General features: G+C 42.3%; 2 protein-coding genes and 1 non-coding gene across 3 annotated transcripts; all 3 read right to left on the reverse strand.

Moving 5' to 3' along the window:
- Positions 1-61: 61 nt before the first annotated feature.
- lrp3 (LDL receptor related protein 3) lies at positions 62-10952 on the reverse strand. Its single transcript, XM_023953694.1, has 7 exons — positions 10512-10952; positions 7285-7420; positions 7002-7207; positions 5206-5822; positions 4666-5138; positions 3615-3747; positions 62-3527 (listed from the first exon to the last, which is right to left on the reverse strand). The coding sequence occupies exons 1-7, from the start codon at positions 10579-10581 to the stop codon at positions 2802-2804; spliced, it is 2361 nt and encodes a 786-aa protein (XP_023809462.1). The 5' UTR covers positions 10582-10952; the 3' UTR covers positions 62-2801.
- Positions 10953-13472: 2520 nt separating this feature from the next.
- trnat-agu lies at positions 13473-13546 on the reverse strand. Its single transcript has one exon. It is a non-coding gene; the product is annotated as a tRNA-Thr (tRNA).
- Positions 13547-13773: 227 nt separating this feature from the next.
- On the reverse strand, positions 13774-21520 carry dnaja2 (DnaJ heat shock protein family (Hsp40) member A2). Its single transcript, XM_004067476.4, has 9 exons — positions 21330-21520; positions 20349-20408; positions 18208-18437; positions 18056-18136; positions 17850-17983; positions 17563-17759; positions 15550-15694; positions 15335-15462; positions 13774-14826 (listed from the first exon to the last, which is right to left on the reverse strand). Exons 1-9 carry the CDS (start codon positions 21405-21407, stop codon positions 14638-14640), a joined length of 1242 nt encoding a protein of 413 aa, XP_004067524.3. The 5' UTR covers positions 21408-21520; the 3' UTR covers positions 13774-14637.
- Positions 21521-22050: the final 530 nt, after the last annotated feature.

Raw genomic sequence — 22050 nt, forward strand, 5'->3', positions numbered from 1 at the left:
CCTGTTTTGAGTATTATTTGTTGTTGACCTAATTAAAAAAAAAGGATCAGAGGAAACGAGCTGAACTTTTTAGGTTTATTCAATTCAGGCACCGTGAAGCAAAAACAACCTAAAGCAGAAAGCTGGACGGGCATTTCATGGCATTTCTCTCTGCAGAAAATATACTAATCTTGTAATAAATGAAAAATACTTTCATCCAAAAAGAAGCCGATGGGGTTTAAAGTGAAGGCAGGTGCAGAGGTTAGTAATGGATTTCTTATTCAAACATTTTTTCAGTTCATTTTTCTGCAAAAACGATCACCAAAATAAGAAACAAACAAAAAGTGCATCCCAAATATTTCATCATGTAGAAGCGTCTGCTAGTAAACCCGTAAAAGAATTCTGACATTTCTTATGAAAAGGGACACAAAAAGGCAATTTTGTACTGCACAAATGATATCTGTTACCCTCCACACCCACACAAATTAAACCACATTCATTGCAAGAGGTTCACCCCAAAAACTGTACATTGTTTCAAAGTTACATACATCAGGCTTTAGAGCTCCTCAAAAAAAAAAGTCTGCTGTCTCATCAGAAAAATAGATAAGTGTTCTTAGAAATCCACAGTTCAGGTGTTTTCTGGCATGACTGATTAAACGGAGCAGAATTTTTTCTGGATCTCTGAACCATCTGAGCTGAAGCAAATGTCCAGGCAGAATCCTTCAAAACTGAAGGTCTGAGGAAATGAAATGATCAGCTGGCCTGAACAAAAATGGAAACAGCATCATTTCTATAGAACAGAAAAAAAGAAATACTAAATTGATCTTTGCATGTGGAAGTTAAATTATTTTTTGAGAGTTTAGGGGAACATGTACCTAATTTAAAAGACCTATCCTCAAGATAACAAAGGAGCCCTAAATTCCATCATTTGAAATTCAGATCATCAAACGAGCCTTAAAAAGATAATTGAAATAAAAAGATAATTGAGTTTGTTCAGGATTCTTGGAAAACAAAAACTCTCAAACCAATTCCACCAAGAAATCGCTGTATCTGTGTGTTCTAAAGAGAAGATATAGAGGCACTTCCTGCTGAGATATATGAAGAAACTCACCATCAACAATCGGGACATGTGTCCGGCTGAAGGGCTTTGATGATCTTTCTGTAGCTTCAGAACTTCAGAAAAACACAGCCAGTCAACATGGAGAAAACTCTGAGAACCTGAGGAGAGTTCAGCAAATCAAAAAGACTCAAAGAACTCAACAAGAAGCCATCCAGGAATTTAAAAAAGCAGCAGAACTACAGGGAGAAAAGTGCTCGACTCAGTTAGGGTCACGGTTCGTGATCAAAAAAGCAGAACATGTCATTTTGAACCAGCCAATAGGGGACCCGTGTGACAGCGGCGTTCAGGTCATCAAAGTAGAGCCTTGACACCTGCTCACCTCAACAGCACCTGAAAACCCTCATCCAGGTCTGCAAGGCTGAACCGCCCTCTGCCGGCGCCTGCTGGTCCAAAGCCACAGATCAGCTCTGAGGTCACGCATTCAGAGAAATGAGCTCCTTCTCAGCTTCATTTGCATTTATAAGTCGGACTTTGATGCTTCTTTTCCTTCTTCGATTTCTTCTTGGATTTTGATTGTTCTGCAGCTCTTTAACCAGTTTATGCTGAAAAATGTCTCAAACTAATTCCTCCATACGGAAAAACCACAAGCAGAGGATTAACCACAGACATGGGTGCGAGAAGAGACACTTACAGCTATCAGGTTTGGGGGTGCGGGGCAATAACTTTCTCACACGGGGCCCAGCGGGTGACTGTAACTGAGAACAGGACGGAGTGAGAATGGCGTCATCCACGGAAAACGGTTCCCCGCAGCTCCAGCCTCATGGAGTCAACTTGGAGCCAGACGACATCAGGGAGCAGGGATCGAAAAAAGGTATTTGATCAAGAATGGACCAATCTGACCAATAGAGGAACAGCTGCTTATTCTTGTAACCATCAGGTACTTCCTGTTTACCAAAGGGAGAGGGGTCACTCAGTCCAGTTCTCATGTACAGTCATTTGTTTGAACAGTGTTTTACCTTGATAAATAGAATTATCAGCACAACAAATTAAATAATATGATAAAAAACAGACTTTTCTTTTACTCTGGTTATCTTTAAGTCAAGCTCTTGTTTGATGAAAAAGGCCAGAAAGAGGAAACGGCAGGCAAATGTTGTCTTCCACAGTAATGTAGATTACAGAACCACGTTTCAGAATCCTGCAGTTCTCCACCAGAACCGCACTCCGTGTTTCTGAGTGGAAATTTCATGAACAAAAAAAAAAATAACCATGAATGCAAAAGACAATCAATCTAAATGAAATTTTGTCTGTGTTTGATCTGAAAAGAAAGTCCAGATATTACAAAAAATATACATATATTTTTGAGGTCGGGTTCTTCTGTTTTTCAGAGAAACTGGACTGAAGTGAAGAACTAAAGAGTCCAGATGCCCTGAAGAGCAGAAACCCTTTGATCCTCAAACCCATCTTCTTCTCAAAGGTCACGTTCTTGTTTTTGGATCTGAAAGTGGTTCTGATTTATCAGAATCGGGTCGGTTTGGGTTCTGAGACCCGGACCTGCACTGGCTGCTCAGCAGAGACTCTGAAGGCTTCTTCGGCTCACAGTTTGCTGCGGTTTGTGAAGGCAATGCTGTGGATGTTTGTTCTAGTGCGGGGCAAAAACTGAGATATTTACCCCACCAGGAGGTAACAGACCCCATCCTAGGACTGCTCTGAACCCCGCTGGGGGCAGTGAAGACGGGGGCTCTGCGGCGCGTGGACTTCAAGGTCACTTAATGGGGGCAGCGGCCGTGTGTGGCCCCTCCTTCCTTGACCTCACTGAGTCTGACTCCCCCCCCCGCCTGCTGTCCTCGGCCCTGACGGAAAGAGAAGGGGACGTCCCGCCATCGTGACCACGAGGTGTTTGAGAGCCGCTGGGAAACGCATGAGGGGAGAGGGGGGACGGGGACCCAGAGGGGGGGGAACGCCTCAATGACACCCCCTTTAGGTTGACTGCAAGTTCCAGAACTAACTTCCTGGAGGGCCGGCGCTGGGAAGGAGGTGCAGAGGCGTACTGGGGGGCGGGAGGGAAAATGTGGGCAGAGTTCCTCTGATGAGGCTGAGGAGCCTCGCCTTCATAAGGGGAGATCCCCCCCCCTTCAGGGCTGCCCACTGAGCGAGAGGACAGAGGCGAAGGGGGGCTCTCCGGGGAGGAGGGCTCCTGGTTCGACCGGGCGGAGCAGCAGATTCTCTGCGGACCCCCTTCGTCGTCCTCGCACCCGGCTCTGGACCCGCCCCCTCCCACTGTTCTGTAGCTGTGGAGCCCAAGTGTGATCTGTGTTGACCCCGGGGGGTCCGGGAGCAGGGAGCTGCTTCTCGCCTGACCCTCTCGGCTCCACAGACGTCTCCACAGGCGGCCGAGACGGCGGCGAGACGAAGAGAAAGTGGAGCGTCTGGAAGAGTGGCGTCTAATCTGTCTGCGCATCGCCAGCCGCAGGTTCTGCAGTACGGAGGCCTGTGGAGGGGGGGGGGGGGGGGGGGGGGGGGGTCAGTACCACCTCTGTTTGTCTGTGGGACACATCACTGTGCACAAGCACGTCACCTGAGAGGGGTTCTGGACCGGGAAGTCCTCCACTGGAGGGATGAGACCCTGGGCAATCAGCTGACCGTAAGAAGGCGGGGCCTCTCTCTGAACAAACTCCGCCTCCATGTGAGTCATCTGGGTCTCAAAAGCTCTGCGGATGGAGAAGCAGAAAGAAGTGAAAGGAGGGAAGCTGAATGTCAGCGCTGTATTTGTGAGAGATCGTCGTTCCCGACGTCGTTAACCGCCTGCTTTGAATCACAACAGTCCATTATGACTTCATTCTGATGCAAAACCTCCGAAAAGACGCAAGTGCGTCTGAATCTACCATTTTAAATTTCCCAGAAGTCTCCGCTACAACTAGCGAGAAGTGTCAGAATTTACTGAAAGGGTTTATTATGTAATATATTGGATTTTAATGCAACTCTGACACATGGTCACTACTTTGTCATTTTAAATCGTCACCCATTTTCTGGACTAAAAGTCAATCGTGAACATTTTCCGAAGATGATTCATGAATCCACTGTAATCTGATGATGAAAAATAGGATGATTTATTTAAAAAAAACAATACATCAAAATTTATTTTTTCCTATCACAAATTGTTCAAACGCAATGCATTGTGGTCTATATTTGCTAATTTAGTCAGCATTGATGCAGTGTGGTAACAGTTGTTACTGATCCGCAGAGAAAGAAAAAACCCTGACCTACAATTTTCCATGTTTTATTTTGAAAAACCACTGCATTCTCCCCACCACATTTGTCAGTCTGTCACGTGTCAAAAATATTTTTTTTTTAAAGCTGCTGTACCTAGCGCTAAATTGAAATCCCCAAGCTAGCAAAGTTAAGAAAACACAGACGTGTTTGGAACGTTTATTGTGGCAGAAAAGATCCAGAGAGGAAACAGAAGAAGAGCCTTCGACTTCAAAATAAAAGAAAGCTGCATTTAAGTGAGCAAGCTCAGTGAGGAAGCCCGTTTTGTGATGCTCTTTTGTGGTAGTTTGCCTATTGGTAAATGTTTGAGCTGGGACCACCTGTGTAAAAAAATGCAGATGCAGCAGCCGGAGCCTCACCTGTATTCTCGGCTGCGCATGGAGTGCAGCTTGAGGGCGCAGCCGAGGGCAATGACCAGCAGGAGGCTGCAGACCAGGCTGCCGATCAGCGCGGCGGTGATCACTTTCCTGGGCACGGCTGCCAGGCAGTCCCTCTCGTCGCTCCCGTCCAAGCAGTCCTCCTGGCCGTCGCACCTCCACGTCTCGAAGATGCACAGGTTGGTCCCGCAGTGGAAGTTCCCCGGTTGGCAATCGAAGCAGTTCTTCTCGTCAGACCCGTCCGGACATCTCTTCTGATTGTTGCAGCGCTCCCACGCGGGGTAGCACAGTCCGCCTCCGGCGTCGCACAGGAACTCCCCGTCGGGACACATGGAGCACCCCTCCTCGTCTCGGCCGGAGGGACAGTGCCAGTAGCCATCGCATCGCTGGTGTTCAGAGTAGCAGCCCTGATCGCTTCCGCAGGGCCGCTCTCCGGGAAAACAGTAACCTTTGACCTGTGAGGAAGGAGGATGGTCAACATTACCCAAAATTTTTTGCCAGAATAAACCTGACACACCCAACCTGGTAGGTGGCGTTGAAGCCCCGCCCCGGGCTGTGAGGCTGCGCCATGTACAGGACGCTCATCTGGCCGCCGCTGGACTCCAGCATCGCCGGCCGCCTATTGTTGTGATGCGACAGCACCTGGAGGAGGTGCTCCGCCCTCTGCAGCGGCCCGTCGAACACGTGCAGAGAGTCTCTGGGCCCCAGCTGCAGGTCCAGCTGCAGCACGATGGGTTTGGGGTCCTGGGTGTCCAGCAGCCACGAGCACCTCAGCTCAGACGCCGCGCTCCGGTTCACCCGGAAAAAATCAGGAGAGGCGAAAGAGCCGTAGAAGTTGCCCAGGTGTTTCCCGCAGGACGTGTCGGGGCAGCCCAGCTCGTCGGTTCCGTCGGGACAGTCTGGAACGCCGTTGCAGCGCAGGGTGCCGGGCAGACAGCGGGTGGTCTGGGCCTCCGTGCAGGGCGGGGAGCCGCGGGGGCAGACGCCGGCGTGGAACTGCGTGGGAGGCGGGGAGCAGCTGCGTTCGTCTGACGCATCTCCACATTCATCCTGACCGTTGCACTTCCAGGAGCGGGGAAGACACTTCCCGTTCCCGCACAGGAACTCGTCTGACTGACAGCTGCTCTGACCCAGATGACCTGCAGCAGACAGAGCAGAGACGGCTTCCTGTCAGGAGAAAAACCCTCTGGCGGACCGAAACGCATTTAGATTCAAGGCTAAATCTTTTCTGCTTGAGATTCAGAGAATGTCCGAATTCCTGCCCTAACCCCTATATAGTTCACTATAAAGCACATTTGCCATTTTGTAGTGCTGTCCGAATCTACAATTTAAAAGTCCAGTGCCCTGGAAATTTCCTGGGGGTCTCTGCGAAAAAACCAGGGTGCATCTATGCTCACTAGATCGGTAAATATAGACCACAATGCATTGCGCAGGAACATGTTTTACCAAAAAAATGTATTTAAATGAATTTTTTTATTAAACCATCAACGTTTTTATCTTCAGCAGACAGTGGATTCATAAATAATCGTCGCAAAACACTCATGTTAATTCGTTTTTTACTTTGTGAAATCGATGATGTCATTTCCGCGGCTAAAAAAAAGAAAAAAGTAGTGAACATGGCGTCTGAATTGCTTCTCAAATTCACGGCACTATATAATTTTTTAGTAGTTAGCGGTTAGGGTGGGAATTCGGACAGAAGATTCAATTTGACAGATGATCCGTCGGGAAGCGACTTTTTTTCGTTAGTGGCGTTAGTGTGGCGAGCTCGCAAAAGTGGCGTTTCCCCGTGGCTCTCATATTTCTAAGGTAATTTTGTGAGATTTGAATACATGAATTGTTGGTTCAACGTAACACTATAACTGTCAGAAGTCAGAACTCTGTTTCCCCGTTTTGTCACCAGCGAGGAACCATCTCCAGAGTTCTAACCTCACTTCCTGGATGCTGCACAACTGACTCTCATTCAGTCAATCAACCACAGCATACTTAAGCACTGCACTGCACTGAGCATCACTCAGTGGGACGTATTGTTTGTGCCACTGGAACCTGCTGGAGCCTATCCCAGCCACATGCGGGCGAAGGCAGGGGACACCCTGGACAGGTCACCAGTCTGTCGCAGAGCCACAATCACACTCTCACATTCACACTTATGGGCAATGTTTTTGGATTATGAATTGGTCACATGCATCTATGAACAGAGTGGCGGAAGGAGAGGGAGAGAGTGGGGGGCGTGGAGCAGCCGCTCAGCCAGTGGGGGGGTGGTCAAAACAAATCTTTTTTCCTGAAAAGCAGGATGATGAAGATGCTCTCCTGCTCCTCACCTCTGATGTAGGACAGGCGGAAGCCCTGGGCCTGCCCCGAGCTGTTGGCCTGAGAGTGGAAGAAGAGCCAAAAGCGCCCCCTGGTGGAGATGAATGGAGGAGGCAGAACCGAGCCACACAGCCTGGTCTCTCCGGTCCCGGTCGGGGCCAGAAGCAGCCAGTCTCCGGAACATTTCCCCGATTCCGCCAGGTCGAAGCTACGAAAACTGAAACGCATTCAGCCTGTTGAGGAGCTTTTTTCTGTGAAAACATCACATCGAATCGCAAGAAGGACTGAGGGTACCTGATGGTGATGACCTCCCCCTGACTTCCCTGGATGCGCCAGCTACAGTTGACCCCTGGGGCGTAGTTTAAAGGCCAGGAGGGGCTGTAGATGACCCCCCTGCGCTCCATATGCACCTCCGCCTGCTCACTGCAGCCTGCAGCAGACAGCAGAGCATCACAGCTGAGAAGAGGGGCAACCCTGACTCCACCTGACACCACCTCCTCAGGGAGCAGCAGCCAGGAAAGCCCCACGGTTCAGATGCAGGTGTGTGAGGAGGAGGAGGACGAGGAGAAGGCGGCGCAGCCGCCAAAACAGATCCAACCGTTCAGTCAGGGAATCCCTGAACCGGGTTGGAAATGCGGAAAACGCTTTCTCCACTTGTTTTTTTTTTTGGTATTGCAGAGTTTAAATACATTTTAATGGTGATGGACTGGTTCTTACCAGAACATTATGTGATGTATTATAACAGATTTAAAGAATCTTTTACTTTGTTGATTCTTTTTTTCAGATTTTCAAAAATTTCACGAGGGATTTTTCTTGTCTGTTACTTACAAAAATGTCTGAACTTTAACTGGACATGAACTGGATTTGAACTTTAACTTAACTTCTATTGCTTTTGCATTTTTATACTGTTTTTTTTTACTATTTCTATAATTTGTATAATGTTTATCTTTATGTATCATCTGCTCTAGGGCGACCTTAAATTCTCTTGAAAGGTCACAAATAACAATTATTATTATTGATATTATTATTAACTGGATTTAACTGGATTTTAAATGGATTTTCTTTGGATATTTACTGGATTTAACTGGATTTGAACTGGATTTAAATAGGATTTTAACTGGATTTTCTTTGGATATTTACTGGATTTAACTGGATTTGAACTGGATTTAAATAGGATTTTAACTGGATTTTCTTTGGATATTTACTGGATTTAACTGGATTTGAACTGGATTTAAATAGGATTTTAACTGGATTTAACTGGATTTGAACTGGATTCAACTGGATTTTTACTGGATTTAAATAGGATTTTAACTAGATTTTAAATGGATTTTCTTTGGATTTTTAATGGATTTAGCTGGATTTGAACTGGATTTAAATAGGTTTTTAACTGGATTTTAACCGAACTCTTTATTAATTCAGCCTTTGATCCAGATGTTCTGCTTTCCCTTTCCTAGTAGCCTGATTTTTGGTCAAAAATCTTTACATTTGTCTGCAGACATTTAGAGAAGTTCACGATCAGTTCAGTGACCGAACACGAACTTGCTCTTGTGTTGGATGACGAAGCCCACAGTATGACCCTTCCACCTCTGTGTAGAGATACAGTTGTCTGTGCCGAGCTTTTCGGCTAAACTTTGAGAGTAAAGGTTTTGTTTTTTTCCTAACGTTTTGGTTCCAAACGTTTGTCCGTTTGGTCCCGCAGCAGGACGGAGGATCACTTCAGTGCAGCTCCTGACAGCATGGAGACTGCTGAGTATGAGGCCTTGGTGATGCAGCAGTGAAGTCAGCAGCAGGATGAAGCCGGGCTGGGGGGGAGGGGGGGGGTCATTAAGAGCCCAGAGATGGATATCGACAAACACGTCCATCTTTGCAAAAATGATGGTGTTTCTAAAGCAGAGCTGCTGCTGAGTTCATCTCAGAAGAAGACATCTTTACTTCAGGGAGGAGTCGTCACCTTGATTTTCTGAGTGAGCAAAAACTACACGGTGAGATACTGAGTAAGAGGAAAGGTTTAATAATGGAGGATTCAGCGAATGCATGGAACCGAGAGTCCACAAAGACGTCACCGTCTTCAGGACAAAGACAAAAACACGTGACAGAGAAACCCCCCCAGATGTTGGCACATGTTCTTTAGTGGAAAACCATCAGAAGAAAAGTCAAATCTATCGATTCAGTTCAGCAAAGTGTGATAAACGATTTTCCCCCAAACCCAAAAAGAAGTTATTTATCAGAAATGTTTTTCACAAAAACACGTTTTTTTCTGGTCAAACAGTTTCAGATCGTTTCACTTTTAAGCTGTTTGCAATAGAAGATAACTTAGTATGAACTTTAATTATTCCAAAAACTCTGGTATTTAGTACAGAGCCCTGAACGTGACATTAAAAACTATTTGTGCGCAACAGACTTCACTCATTTTTTCAATGTCATGTCTAGTTTAGGCATCAGCCGCAATGACAGGAACATTTGAAAAATCCAGGATGAAATAAAATAAAATGAAATGTAGAAATCTTTAAAGGAATTACTACTTTAAAGAAATAAACGGGGCAAGAAACTATTACAAAGAATAAAAAAGGGGGGGTCTTTTTTAGTAATTAAAAACTAAATAAATTTCACATTATAAATAATTAATAATACTAAAATCTACACCACAGAACATATAAAAATGTTTAAAATGTGACCCAAAAAGATTTGGCTAAAGCAATATTTCATAATATTTAAGTGTCTTTCATTGATTATTTTCATCTCGAAATGTTTGTAAAGTCAGACATTTGGAGGAGAATATCATTATAAACTGATGATATATAATATTTTGCCTTTACCAGAATAATATAACAGATAATCCTCAAGAATCCATGTCATTTTGGAAGCCTGACCCTGTATTTAAATATTATACAATAATTATTGTATTTTTTATATGGTTTTTTTCCTTGTGTGTTTTCAGAAGGAGCAAAAAGATGAAGTCAGATTTATTTTTGTTTTTTTTAAGCTGTTATGGCCGGATGGAGGTTTTCCAGAACCAAAACATTGTTGGACTCAGCAGAACCACACAAACCCTGCAGAACCTCTGGTCACCCTTCAGAAATCCTTCTCCATAATCATGACTGTACCTCCTCTTTACATCACATACCCCTGCACAGCCCTTCTCTTTGTGCACGTGCCCATGATGTGCAGTGGGGGACAACAGAGGGAGGTGAGGAGGAGGAGGAGGAGGAGGAGGAGGAGAGGCAGCTTGCAGACAGGCAGTGATGTCATGCTGATAGCAGCATCACGTTTGTGAATCCGTGTTTCCACACCAACCCCGATCGCTTTCCCACCACAGATCAATGCAGCCGCAGGTCTCCGCAGATACGAGGAAGATGCCCCCCTCCTCCTCTTCCTCCTCACGGGGACACACATCCAGGTGTGACACCATCACAACATTTCAAAATAAAGCACCTCCAACCGGCAAAGCGCATGCGAGCATCAGTCATGACTGGCTTGGGGAACCCAAACAGAGAGGTGCCTCAGTCAGGCTGCAGGCTTACCTGCGCAGAGCAGCGCGCAGCCGAACCAGAGCGCTCCAAGCAGCCGAACCGGTACCTCCGTGGGCCCCATGGCTCGGGCCGGACCCCGCTCTTATCTCGGAGCCGCTTCACTGGACATGCGTGTGACCCGGGGGAGGTCCGGCATCTATCTGAGGCGCATTGTCCTTCGCAGGGCCAGTCGGGCTGAGCAGGTGAAGCTGGAAACAACAACCCACGTGACTTCCGCCCGGCTCTTTCAAAACAAAAGTGGATGGACAACACGAATGCCTTTCACAGAAAATGTGCCCATTTGGACATGAGACATTTGTCATTTTTTTCCCATTTTTTTTCTTTTTTAACATATTCTAAGTTATTGGGAATGTCTCTAACTTTCACAAAATAACATTTTCCCATCTCAGGCATTGCTTTGATTGTAGCAATTTTTCCTTATGTCTAGTTGTGGTTGAAGTCAATTTTCAATCCCGTTACATACACCATGGAATCTCCATGAATATTATAATACAAATTGTTTATTAAAATGTAATTATTTATTCATGTGTCCCCTGTTCTAACTAAATCATTTAAGACTGAAGATTTCTCTTAAATAAAGGTGTTTCTTCTCTAAAATCTTAAAATGTAGCTAACAGGTGAAATTCACGGTGGTCATTTTCATTAAATAAGCTATTTATTGGAAGATTTGCAATCCAAAATACAGACTTTAAGATAGTTCCCATAATTTTAGACAAAAGTCAACAAAAAACTATGCATTATTATTATCTTTATTAATAAATATTCTCTGACAATTGTTGTGTTACAGAGTTGAAACAGGCATAACGGGGTTAAACATGGTGACGGGGTTTGAGGGACAAATACAGATTTACTTGTAATTCCATACATTCAATGCTAGGAGTTTCTAGTAACGATTTCACTTCATAACCACACCAACATTAGATGTAAATTATAGTTTAATGGGTTTTATAAAATATAATAATCGAGAACAACCACAACAGCAAATGACCTCGAGGAAGTACCATTTCTGCATTTTAAATGTTCCTCCTCAGTGTTTGTTTGGTTCCTGTGGTCATTCTACTCACAGCATCTCTTAGATAGATTTGATTTTTCTTTTACCGATTCAGAAAATCTGCTGGATCTCTTCCTTTTAAAAGAAGACTCAGGATTTTTAATTCTATTGTTTTAGAATCCAAGTGATTCACTTCTAAATTTTTGCAACATGTATTTTTTAAATTATTTTGCCTGTTATGACTTTGGCAATCAGCTGCTATTCTTTGTCTTTGGTAGCTTTTTTGTATTTATTTCCATTATCTTGAATGAGTAACTCATGGAAAAGTAAGGTTTTTTTCTTGTTTGGGGATTGATGACGCCAAGTTAGCCTTTTTACTTTTGAACGAGGTGAATCAGAATACGTTAAACATTGGCATCTTTTTTTTGTATTTTTCTTTAGATTTTCCTTCTTTTTCAAGTCTATCTTGTAGTTCAGCTACATTTCAGCAATTTCAGTTTTTTATTTGATCAAACAGTTTGAAATACCTAATAAATTTCACTCGACTTCATGATTGTGTTCCAGTTGTTGTTGATTCTTCACGAAAACTTACAGTTTTATATCTTTATGTTTGCAGCCTGAAATGTGCAAAAGGTTGAAAAGTTCAAGGGGGTCAAATACTTTGGCACGGCACTGTATTTACCTCTTGAGTTTATGTGTTGTATTATATTTATAACAACACAAATATTAAAATCTCAACCCTGTAACATTTGAGAGTTTTGAGCAAAATCTCCACTGTTTCATATATTAAGCGCTAAGAAGAGGGCGCATAACATCCATAAAGTTCAGAATTAAATTGTTTATTTAAATAACAAAAAACCTTATTAGCAAGTAGTAGTTTTGTGTAATTTTTTAATGGGGTTCAGTGGCTGCGCTCGACCACATCAACTTCACCAAACAAATGACAAAAAATACCAAAAGGGCTGTAACTTCTCTGCTTCCTCCACTGTTGTCACTTCCTGGTTTATATGCAATCATATCCTTTTTTATATAAGGGGTGGAATCGTTATGTGTTACGGGGTTGAGGCATTACTCAGGGAAAAAACTAAAACTACTTTAAATAACAACGTAATATTAATATTATAACAAAAAAATCATCGCTATCAAAAGAGTAACCAAAAAACTTTAGATTCATGTAAAAATTGTTGACTTTTTATAATAAAACTGGTTGGTATTTGTAATGTAAACTTTCATTTAGGTCATGAGGACCATGACATAATGACATAATTGATGGTGTATGTTGGAAAAACAAATATTATTTCTAATTAAATCACATAATATCATAATTTTTTTAAAAGTAGTATTAAAATTTGCATTTCATTGTACATATTCAGCTGTTTGAATATAAAGCTCGATAACCAATTATATTAAATACAGCTTGAAGTAAGAGAGGGACACAAATTGTCACATTTTTGTGGAATGACTCGTTTACCAAAGATCCAATTACACTATTGTATTTGAAAAGTTTTTATTTTTTCACAATTTTATTATTTTTCTATACTGAAGTCCTAAAATAACAATATTCATAATCTCACAAGAGCCAGGGAAATTCTATAATGATCTAGTAAGCCTAGTTAAAAAATGGTCCAGCGTTTTTTCCAGAGTATTAGGGAATGTTTACGTTTTATGTCAGCAGCAATAAACACAAAACAAATCCCTGAAGTGAATTTTATTTTGAAGGACTTCCGTTGTACCGTTTCGCTTGAAATTAGTTGTTTTCTCTCGTTATTTTCTTAGTGTAATCTATAACAAAGCAATAAAATAAATGTAATATAAAGCATTTACCACAGAAGTTGACTTATGGAATGAAAGATAATGCCGTTTAATGCGTATGTGGAAGTAATATTGGTGTTTTGATTTCAGTATCGCCACCCAGTGGCACAAACGTAACATTGCAAGCAGCAGCAAGATTATGGTGCAAAAGGCACCGCTGGGATTCGAACCCAGGATCTCCTGTTTACTAGACAGGCGCTTTAACCATCTAAGCCACGGCGCCCTGGAGGGTGAAGTCGAAACTAAGGTTATCGTGGTTATCTGGGTAATGGATAATTACACAATCATATTTAATAAATCATATTTTATCACCTGCCAAAAACATGACAGTTCAATAATCCCCGATTTCTGTATTAGTTTAATGAGTTGATGTTGTTGCTAAATCTTAGGTGTGAATTATCTAATTATTACTCTTTATAATACAGAATAAAAAAGGGGCCACACAGGGTATTATATTTGGGAATTTATTCAACAACTTCATAAACATTTTTGAAGAAGAGTGCTGCTTTACTGAATGTTTGGTAAGTGCAGGAACCAACGCACTCTACATGCAAATGGTCTCAGCACAAATACAGACTATTACTCCTTTTTTTCCTTATTTCACTGCTGCTTTTCTTAAAAAAAGAAAAATTAAAAAAGAAAAGAAAATCACAGCTCAGGGATCAGCAGCTGCAGAAGTTTATCAACAACCACTTTAATGAAATACACAACTTATGTTTTGAAATAAATTGTAAAGAAAAAGGGAAAAATACGACAAAAGAAAAAAAAGAGTGTAAAAATCAGAAACAAGTCCTACAAATGCTGCAGAAAGAATGAGACCGTGTGGAAAAGAGCTCAGCATCTCTGCACACCAGTTAGTTTATTTTTAAATTAATGTAAATACTATGAAAACAAAATGCAAGTCACAGGCTCAGCAAACTAACCAATCTGTCTGATCTGGAGCTCCCATTACGAAGAGGGCTGGACTGGAGGGTTTCCGTTTGGAGGGAGGGGGACTACAGTGAACACCAGACGACAGATCAGCGAGGCGCTCGCGGAGGCAACAACGTTTATGCATCTCAGATTCTCTTTACAACATCTACCTGAAGTCTCAGAGGAGTCCCTTCAGCTGCAGCCTTCCTCAGATGGAGCAGGTCATGTTAGTAACAATTCAATGGTTTAAGGTGCTGGAACTGTGGGGCCATCAGGCCCTCTCAGCCTCGCTGACATCTTTCTTTATTCTAAAAACCATACATTCCCCCCCAAGTAGATGCAGGCCATGTGTTTTTATTTTTTTGTAATATATATTTTTATGTGAAAGAGAGAAATTGGAGATTACTGATGGGCGCACTGCACGCCCGGCCCGTGGTGGCCGCTCTCGTCGTCGGAGCTGTCGTTGTACGCCTCTCTGCGCCCGCCGGATGTGGAGCTCTGGCTGACGTCGTAGTCCTGCAGGTCCACCTCCTCCGTGTCGCCGGTGATGATGGGGGGCTCCGGCCGCGAGGGCAGCATGTCCTCCAACTCCTGCAGAAACGACAACCACGATGAAGGAAACGGACGCCCGGATGTGTTGAGATTAACAAGCATGGTTTGTGTTTTTTCCGTTAGTTAAGACGACAAAAAGTTGTAACTTTACGACTTTATTGTCGTAGTTTAATAGTTGATTTTTTTCTCGTAAATATAGAGCTTTGAAGTGTCAATTGAAATTTTTTTGTTTGTAATCTAGCCCTCAAACTTTGTCGTAATGGAGGACATATAAATAAAGTCGATTCAGCTTAAATTGGCATCCGGGTATTTCTTTATTTAAATTGTGATGATCGGCAGTAGATAAGAGCTCTCGCGGCGGTGGGGTTGCTACACGCCAACAGTCCCGCCCACAACTCAGAGGTGAATTTCTATTAAGCTGCTGCCAATGTGAAAAAACTATTTCCTAGAAACGACAAAGATTTTTTAGATTTTGGCTAAAAACGGGACTTGAACAAATTCTTGCGTGTGAAGGTGTGGATCCAGGAAATGCTACAAGTTGTCGTACCGTAAGTTTCTCAGGGCTGATCCAGTTGTTGTCGGGAAACTGGACGTCAAACTTGACGTACAAATCCCCCTTCTCAAAAGGGTTTCGGTACTGGGGCATGCCTTCTCCTCGCACCACCCTGACCGAGCCTGGAAGACACCGCAGTCAAACTCTGCTTCAACCACCAGAATTGTGGCTGAAACCCAATTCTTCAGCAGAGGAGGTTGATCCCTGACCTGGTTCAATGACTTTTCCAGCAGGATACTTGATGACGATCTGTCTTCCATCTAAGTGCTTTAGCGTGAACTGGAAGCCACACAGCGCCTCCACAAGGCCGATCTTGTGATTTATGAAGAGGTCGTTTTTTTCCCTCTTGAAGGTCTGGAAAAGGGGAAATGGAACATTCAAATCTCAGAAGAAAGCAGCCTCCCAGCAGGATACAAAGTTCATCTGGATGTTTGCTAAAACATTATGAAAAAAAGAACACAGATGAGTCGGCCACAGACCCAGAACGTCAGACACGGGCTGAAAAACGGGCTGAGCAGAGCACAGCAGCTGGGAAACTTGAATGTCTTAAAACACCAACAGAACCTCTTCATCAGTGACATCTACATCAGGATTTAGCTCTCTGTTCTAGCAGAAGCTGTCAATCATGCTCAGCAGAAGCTGTCAATCATGCTCTCTGGATTCTAGTTTCCATCCAGCAGAACAAAACATCTTTTCTCGGTCAATGAAAGACAAGATGGACTGATGATAAACAACAAAACATAAAGAACAACACCTCTGATCTCTGAGCCATTTGTTGCCCTGTGTTCTACATCCTAACAGGCTGTTGAACTCAATCTCCTGTGTGCTGTGTCCTGTACAGAATGTGTTCATCTCACATTTACACAAATATTTGATGATGATTTGATTCACACCTTTGTTTTCCTTCTAGTGTTTCTATAAAGCTTTGAAAATAGTAAGAAAATGTTCGTGTCTGTCTAAGAAAAGTATGTAAAAGTTTCACAGCCTTAAAACATCTGCAATTACTGTAAAAAATAAAAAACAAGATTTGATTTATTGTGGGTCATTTTTAGAGTGCAACTCCGGCGATGAGGTGACTGAAGGAATAAATGCGGTGTCTAAACTTCTAAATTCTTACTCGGCTCTTTGATCCAATTATTCAAAATAGAAATTCTCTGAAAAACAAAGGATACAAACAGCAAAACGCTGAGGTCCAACAGAAAATTACACGTTTCTTTTCATCTGGTAGGAATCAGGGAAATGACATTAATAGATAAAAAACGTCAAATATCAACAGAATGCTTCATGATCTGAATTATGTTCTATGAAAAAATCTGGGATAGGTTCTCTGATTTTCATCAGACAAAGTACCAACACTTTCTCAGTTAACCCTTTAGGTCCTGCGTAGGGCTGCACGATATGAGGAAAACTTGCGATATGCGATATAAATGATCAATATGGCGATAACTATATAATTTGCGGTATATAAACAAATAGAAAAATAACCAAAAACATCATTCCCATTTCATTGTAACACTTTGAAAATTATACTCCAAATGACCCTCATGGACATAGGTGAGAATCTTCTAACATAATAGGCGTCCATCTGATTGGTAAACAATGGGAAGGCGTCCATCTGATTGGTCAAAACATAAAGGGGTTTATTTAATGCGTTAAATGCTTCAAGCTGCCACATTTTGGGTTTATGATTTATTGCGATATTCACCGTCTTTCGCGATATGCATATTGCAGAGCTGGATATTGCGATAACGATAAATTTGCAGTATATTGTGCAGGCCTAGTCCTGCGGATTCTGAAAAGCAGCCTCACGCTGATAGGAAACGATAATGTCCTCCTCATTGGTGCAAAGCTGATTTTCAGCGCATCGGCTGATCCACGGCAGAATAGTTATGGTACATGAAAGAGTCTGTTATTTAGGCTACATCTCTGGTTTTAAAGGCAAAACGTAAACAGATCTTTGTTAACGTGTGACTCTGCATCAATGCTTGCTGGACTTCTGCTTTAGGGCTTCATGTTATAGGAAATAGAACTACTGATACCTAAAATAATCCATTTCTGTAGCTACACTGGGAGTATTACAACATTTGCACAGATACACTTACAGATTTAAAGAGGATTCTTTCGGTTGGGAGAATTCAAAATGATAAGTTTGACTCAAAAATGCAAAAACACGATGTAAATCTTAGTTTACTTTAAAACGTGCATTCAGAACCGGTCCTCACCTCGTGCTCTTTTTCCTGCAGGACGAGGACGATGTCTCCAGGCTCCACGCCAGGCGCCTGATCCGCCTCTCCCCCAAAGGTGATTTTCTGTCCATGTTTCATGCCTTTGTCCACGTGGACTTCCAAGATCTTCACCTCCTTCACTACTTTCTTGCCTTCACACTTTTTACAGCGGTCCTTCTCGCTGATGACCTCGCCTGGGGGTTTGAACCAGGGACAACAAGGACTGAACAAATGGCCAGGAGAACAGAGGACGTGCCCCGTGAAGAATTGGCAGCAGTTCTTACCTTCTCCGTTGCAGTCGGTGCAGACAGACTGCATCTGCTGGACCATGCCCGGGGCCAGCTGTCTGATCATGATGCGCATGCCACGCCCCCGACACGTCGAACACTTTTGCACGGCGCCCGTCTTGCCTCCTTGTCTGCAGTCATCGATATGAAGTTGACGTGGGTCACAGACGGAGACTCGCTACACCAATGTTCACACAACTTACCCATTACAAGAGCTACACAAAACATTCTTGCTAAGTTGGAGTTTGGTTGTTTTTCCGTTGTAAAGGTCCTCTAATGAAACCCTAAGGAGCAAAGTCAGACATTCAGAAAACTCAAATGATTCTGTTAGAAGAGTCCACATTCTCAGACGCACTTCAGCGGATGGACCATGTCCTCTCCTCTCCGCCGCCCCCCGTTTCTCGAGCGATTTCCTTGGCCGCCCATGAAGCCGAAGAGGCCGCCACCGAAAATGTGGGAGAAGATGTCGTCCATGCCCGGGCCACCCCCACCTCCTTCCCGTAGGCCCTGTTCGCCATAGCGATCGTAGAGCTCCTTCTTCTCCGGGTTTGACAGAACTTCATAGGCGAAGCTTATTTCTTTAAACTGCGTCAAGCAGAGAAAAACGACAAAAACATGGTATAAATACAAACTAAACCCTGCAACAACCAACATAGTGAAATATTTCACTAAAACATGTTTAAGTAGAGGTGAGCAAATGGCATAGTGCTGATGTTTTCTTCAACCCAACTCCGGCTAACATCCACTGGGCTCTCAGGTTGACCCACACAAAGGTCAGAGTCACACTTCGCTCTGTTTGTTGGTTTGCTACTATAGCAACAACAATGCGCCGAAGACAGGCATGTTTGCATGTTCTGAGGCTACTGATGTTATGCTCTGTGTATTATTCGTATTTTAAATACACAAATGTTACAACAAAACTATTCAATCATCTTAAAAGGTACTTAGATTAGCTAAATGTAGTCAATTCAATTAAAAAATGCTTCCGCAATTAACATCTTTATTTTTGACCAACTATAGTTTCAGAAAGAATCTTTTTTCTTTTCCGTCCTGATTAGACTGCAGCCCTTGAATTAGCAAAAACATGAATTATTCCATTTTAAAGAAAGCAGCCCTTAATGGATGTAAAAAGACATAATTTAAGATTATTCTGAAGCATTTATAAGTGAATGCATTTTTTTATTGTCTTCTTTAGCAAAAACTTTACAGTAAATGGGAAAGTTAGACAAAGAAAAACCTGAACGTTAACATATTTAATATTCTTCAGTTTATTCTTCACTTCTTCCTCATATATGGTTCTGCTTGGACCGTTGGTTGTTGTAAAAATCCAATTTTCATTCATGTTCCACCTTTGAGGCGTTTCTGTTGTTCCTGCTTGAAATGACCAGTTTCAGATTTACTCTTGTTGTTGCTTTTCATGGTGTGTCTTGAAGTGTAGTCACTGCATCTGCACTTAAAGAATCATTTCTCTGAAACATTTCAAGGAGGAAGGCTTTGGCCCGATCCAAATTCTTCCCCAACCCCCCTGGCTTCTCCCCATCCCTTCAACTGTAGAACAGGAGAAACACATTTCTGCAGGTTGGTGTTCTCTGAAGCACACAAGTTTGAATTTAAATGTAAGTAATCATGTTTAGTTTTTTTGAACGACTTTTTAAAGTTATAAAATTGATGTTGTGCTTTTCCGCGCCAACGTGGATGAACTGCAACTTTTGATGATGTCATAGAGTGGGAGTGAGGCCAGAATTAAAAAACACAGTTTTTCAAAACCCTCCATGTGAAGGGCTTAAGGTAGGAGTAAGGAGAAGCTGAAGAATTCCGATTTGGCCTTTGAGACCAGATGCCACGACTCAGCTACAACACAGCGGTTCTAGAAAAATATTTATGTCATCTTGTGACTGTGGCGTCACGGTGCTTTGTGACCAGAAACAGTTCAGTGGCTGCCCTCAAAGTGGGCTCAAATCCACAGTTGAGTCACAACCATTGACTGTAAAACAAATGGACAGCTCAACACCCCTCTCATGTTTCCAAATAGGAAGTACCATTGCTTTCTACAAACACCCAATTCCACCCACACAAACGACAAACACATTTGTTATTAGATGCTTGGCTAGAGCTGTTAATCCCCCCCCCTGTAATTTGAAACCTTTTGCCCCCATTGACCTGAATTCTGATCTCAAATAGAATTTTATAAAAGGAATATTAAAGAATTGTACTCTTCAAACTGCTCCATTCCATATCATGGAATTGTGAATAAAAACATTCTGTGTTCAGTACATTTCTGATGCTTCTGGGAAGGGAATAAAGATACCGGTCCAGGCAGTTGCACAGAGGGTCTTGGCCAAGGACCCAGACTCTGTCCTTTAATGTTCACACTTCCTTATTAATGTATATTTTAACACAAAAACCAAAGAGTGAGCTGCATGATTCCTTCATCACAGTTAATGACCAACCAACTAAGGACAAAGCCCCACAGGATTATCTTCAGGGGGGTCTTACCTTGTCTCCTGCATTTGGGTTCTTGTCAGGGTGGTATTCTTTTGCCAGTTTTCTGTAGGCCTGGATGGACAGCAGAGGAAAATGTATATACAGTATATTAAAAAAAGTACAAATGTCTCAACTATTGACGTGACTCAACAACATGCTGTTATGTAACCACACGTGGGCCCAACCTTGATATTAAAGCCGGTAAATACTCCACCTTTTAAACTTTAATTTACACATTTTTTTAAAGAGAAATGTAATAATCGTCCTTAAATCTATGGCAAATAAATCGGTTTTAAACACGAAAACACTAAATGCCTGACAGTTCCTGCGCTAACGTTTCAGTAAACTGTGCTAAACAGCATTTCATTGCTAACCCGACTTTTAGCAAAAACAAAGTAACCCCTTGAGATTTTTAGGCAAAAATAAACAAACAAACTAAAGTAAATAATACACTCAATAAAACAAAAATTAAATACTTTCCTTAATATAACTGGAGTTTCATTATCGATCACCAGTTTTCGGCACAGAGTCAGTGCTAAAAATCCAGATCTGCGTTCACTGAAAGTTAATCCGATATAATTTAATAACTTATTTATTAACTCGGTTAAGTCCTCGCCTCACTTAATAACTCAATAACTACCTGTTAAAGCCGAAAAAAGATTACGAAACACGACGTGATTAGCACGCGCGTGACGTTAGCTAATGTTGCTAACGTCAGGTCAACGATTAGATTCGTATAATATGAACAGAGACTCTCTCTGATTCAAACAATGTTTATTTTCAGTAATAAATTAACTTTACCAGTAACGTTTTTTTATTTGGCTTAAAACCGGTCAAAGTTTACAGCTACAAATCAATGCGGAACATCGAGGCCACTTAGCCTGTTCCTTTATCAGAAGCCGACATTAGCTAACCTAAGCTAGGCACCGCATTTCCTGTTTAAACTATGGATACACGTTGATGTCGTTTCCCTTTGTCTTTCCAACTACTTGCCTTCTTTAGCTCATTTTCCGTTGCGGACGGAGACACTCCCAGAATGTCGTACAGTTTCGTATCCACAACATTGGCCATGGTGTTTCGATGGATGTTACTTCGGCGAGGAGGAGGCGGACAAAGAGACGGAGCCGGTGGTGCTACGCGAATCGGTCTGTTCGGCCGGTTTCTTCACTTCCGGAAGACTCCTGGCTCTGACCGCGCGCTGCTGCCACCTAGCGACCGGTTGGTTGTATGGCAGCTGAGGTCAAAACAACACATACCGCTACTGATGAAAAAGAGGGACATGGCCCACTGGTTAGATTCTTACAAATGTTATGATACATATATATTTAAATTATTTCAAAAATATATATATGCTATTAGTTATCTTATACAATTTTAATGTCACTAATCCAGTTTAAATGTATTAGTGATATTCATAAAATGAGTAATATCATGCACAAGACTGTCAGGTGAACCCCTGCATAGAGTAAAATATCAAATGTGTCAGGCACTCTTCAAATGTGTTTTTTTGTTAACAAAAATCTGTTTGCTTCATTTGCATTTTGAAATAAATTAAGAAAAAACTACAAAATTAGACCATTTTAATGTTTTAAAATGTTTAAGAAGCTAGACAAGGGAAGACACAGAGCTGTGTAAATGTAAATATTAATTTGTTTTTCCTACAATACCACAAATGTTTTTTTGAATTTTTTTTTTATTTCAGTGTCACCAAAAC

This window comes from Oryzias latipes, chromosome 3 (assembly GCF_002234675.1).
Source record: "Oryzias latipes chromosome 3, ASM223467v1".
Taxonomy (NCBI): domain Eukaryota; kingdom Metazoa; phylum Chordata; class Actinopteri; order Beloniformes; family Adrianichthyidae; genus Oryzias; species Oryzias latipes.

Coding starts and splice junctions, on each gene's coding strand:
- lrp3 (XM_023953694.1), bottom strand. CDS start 10,581: ATGGGGCCCACGGAGGTACCGGTTCGGCTGCTTGGAGCGCTCTGGTTC. Junction 5,823..7,001: donor CCGCCTGTCCTACATCAGAG/GTGAGGAGCAGG, acceptor TGTCTGCTGCAG/GTCATCTGGGTCAGAGCAGC. Junction 3,748..4,665: donor ATGCGCAGCCGAGAATACAG/GTGAGGCTCCGG, acceptor CTCCATCCGCAG/AGCTTTTGAGACCCAGATGA.
- dnaja2 (XM_004067476.4), bottom strand. CDS start 21,407: ATGGCCAATGTTGTGGATACGAAACTGTACGACATTCTGGGAGTGTCT. Junction 18,438..20,348: donor ACCCAAATGCAGGAGACAAG/GTAAGACCCCCC, acceptor TGCTTGACGCAG/TTTAAAGAAATAAGCTTCGC. Junction 17,984..18,055: donor TTGTGTAGCTCTTGTAATGG/GTAAGTTGTGTG, acceptor CGATGACTGCAG/ACAAGGAGGCAAGACGGGCG.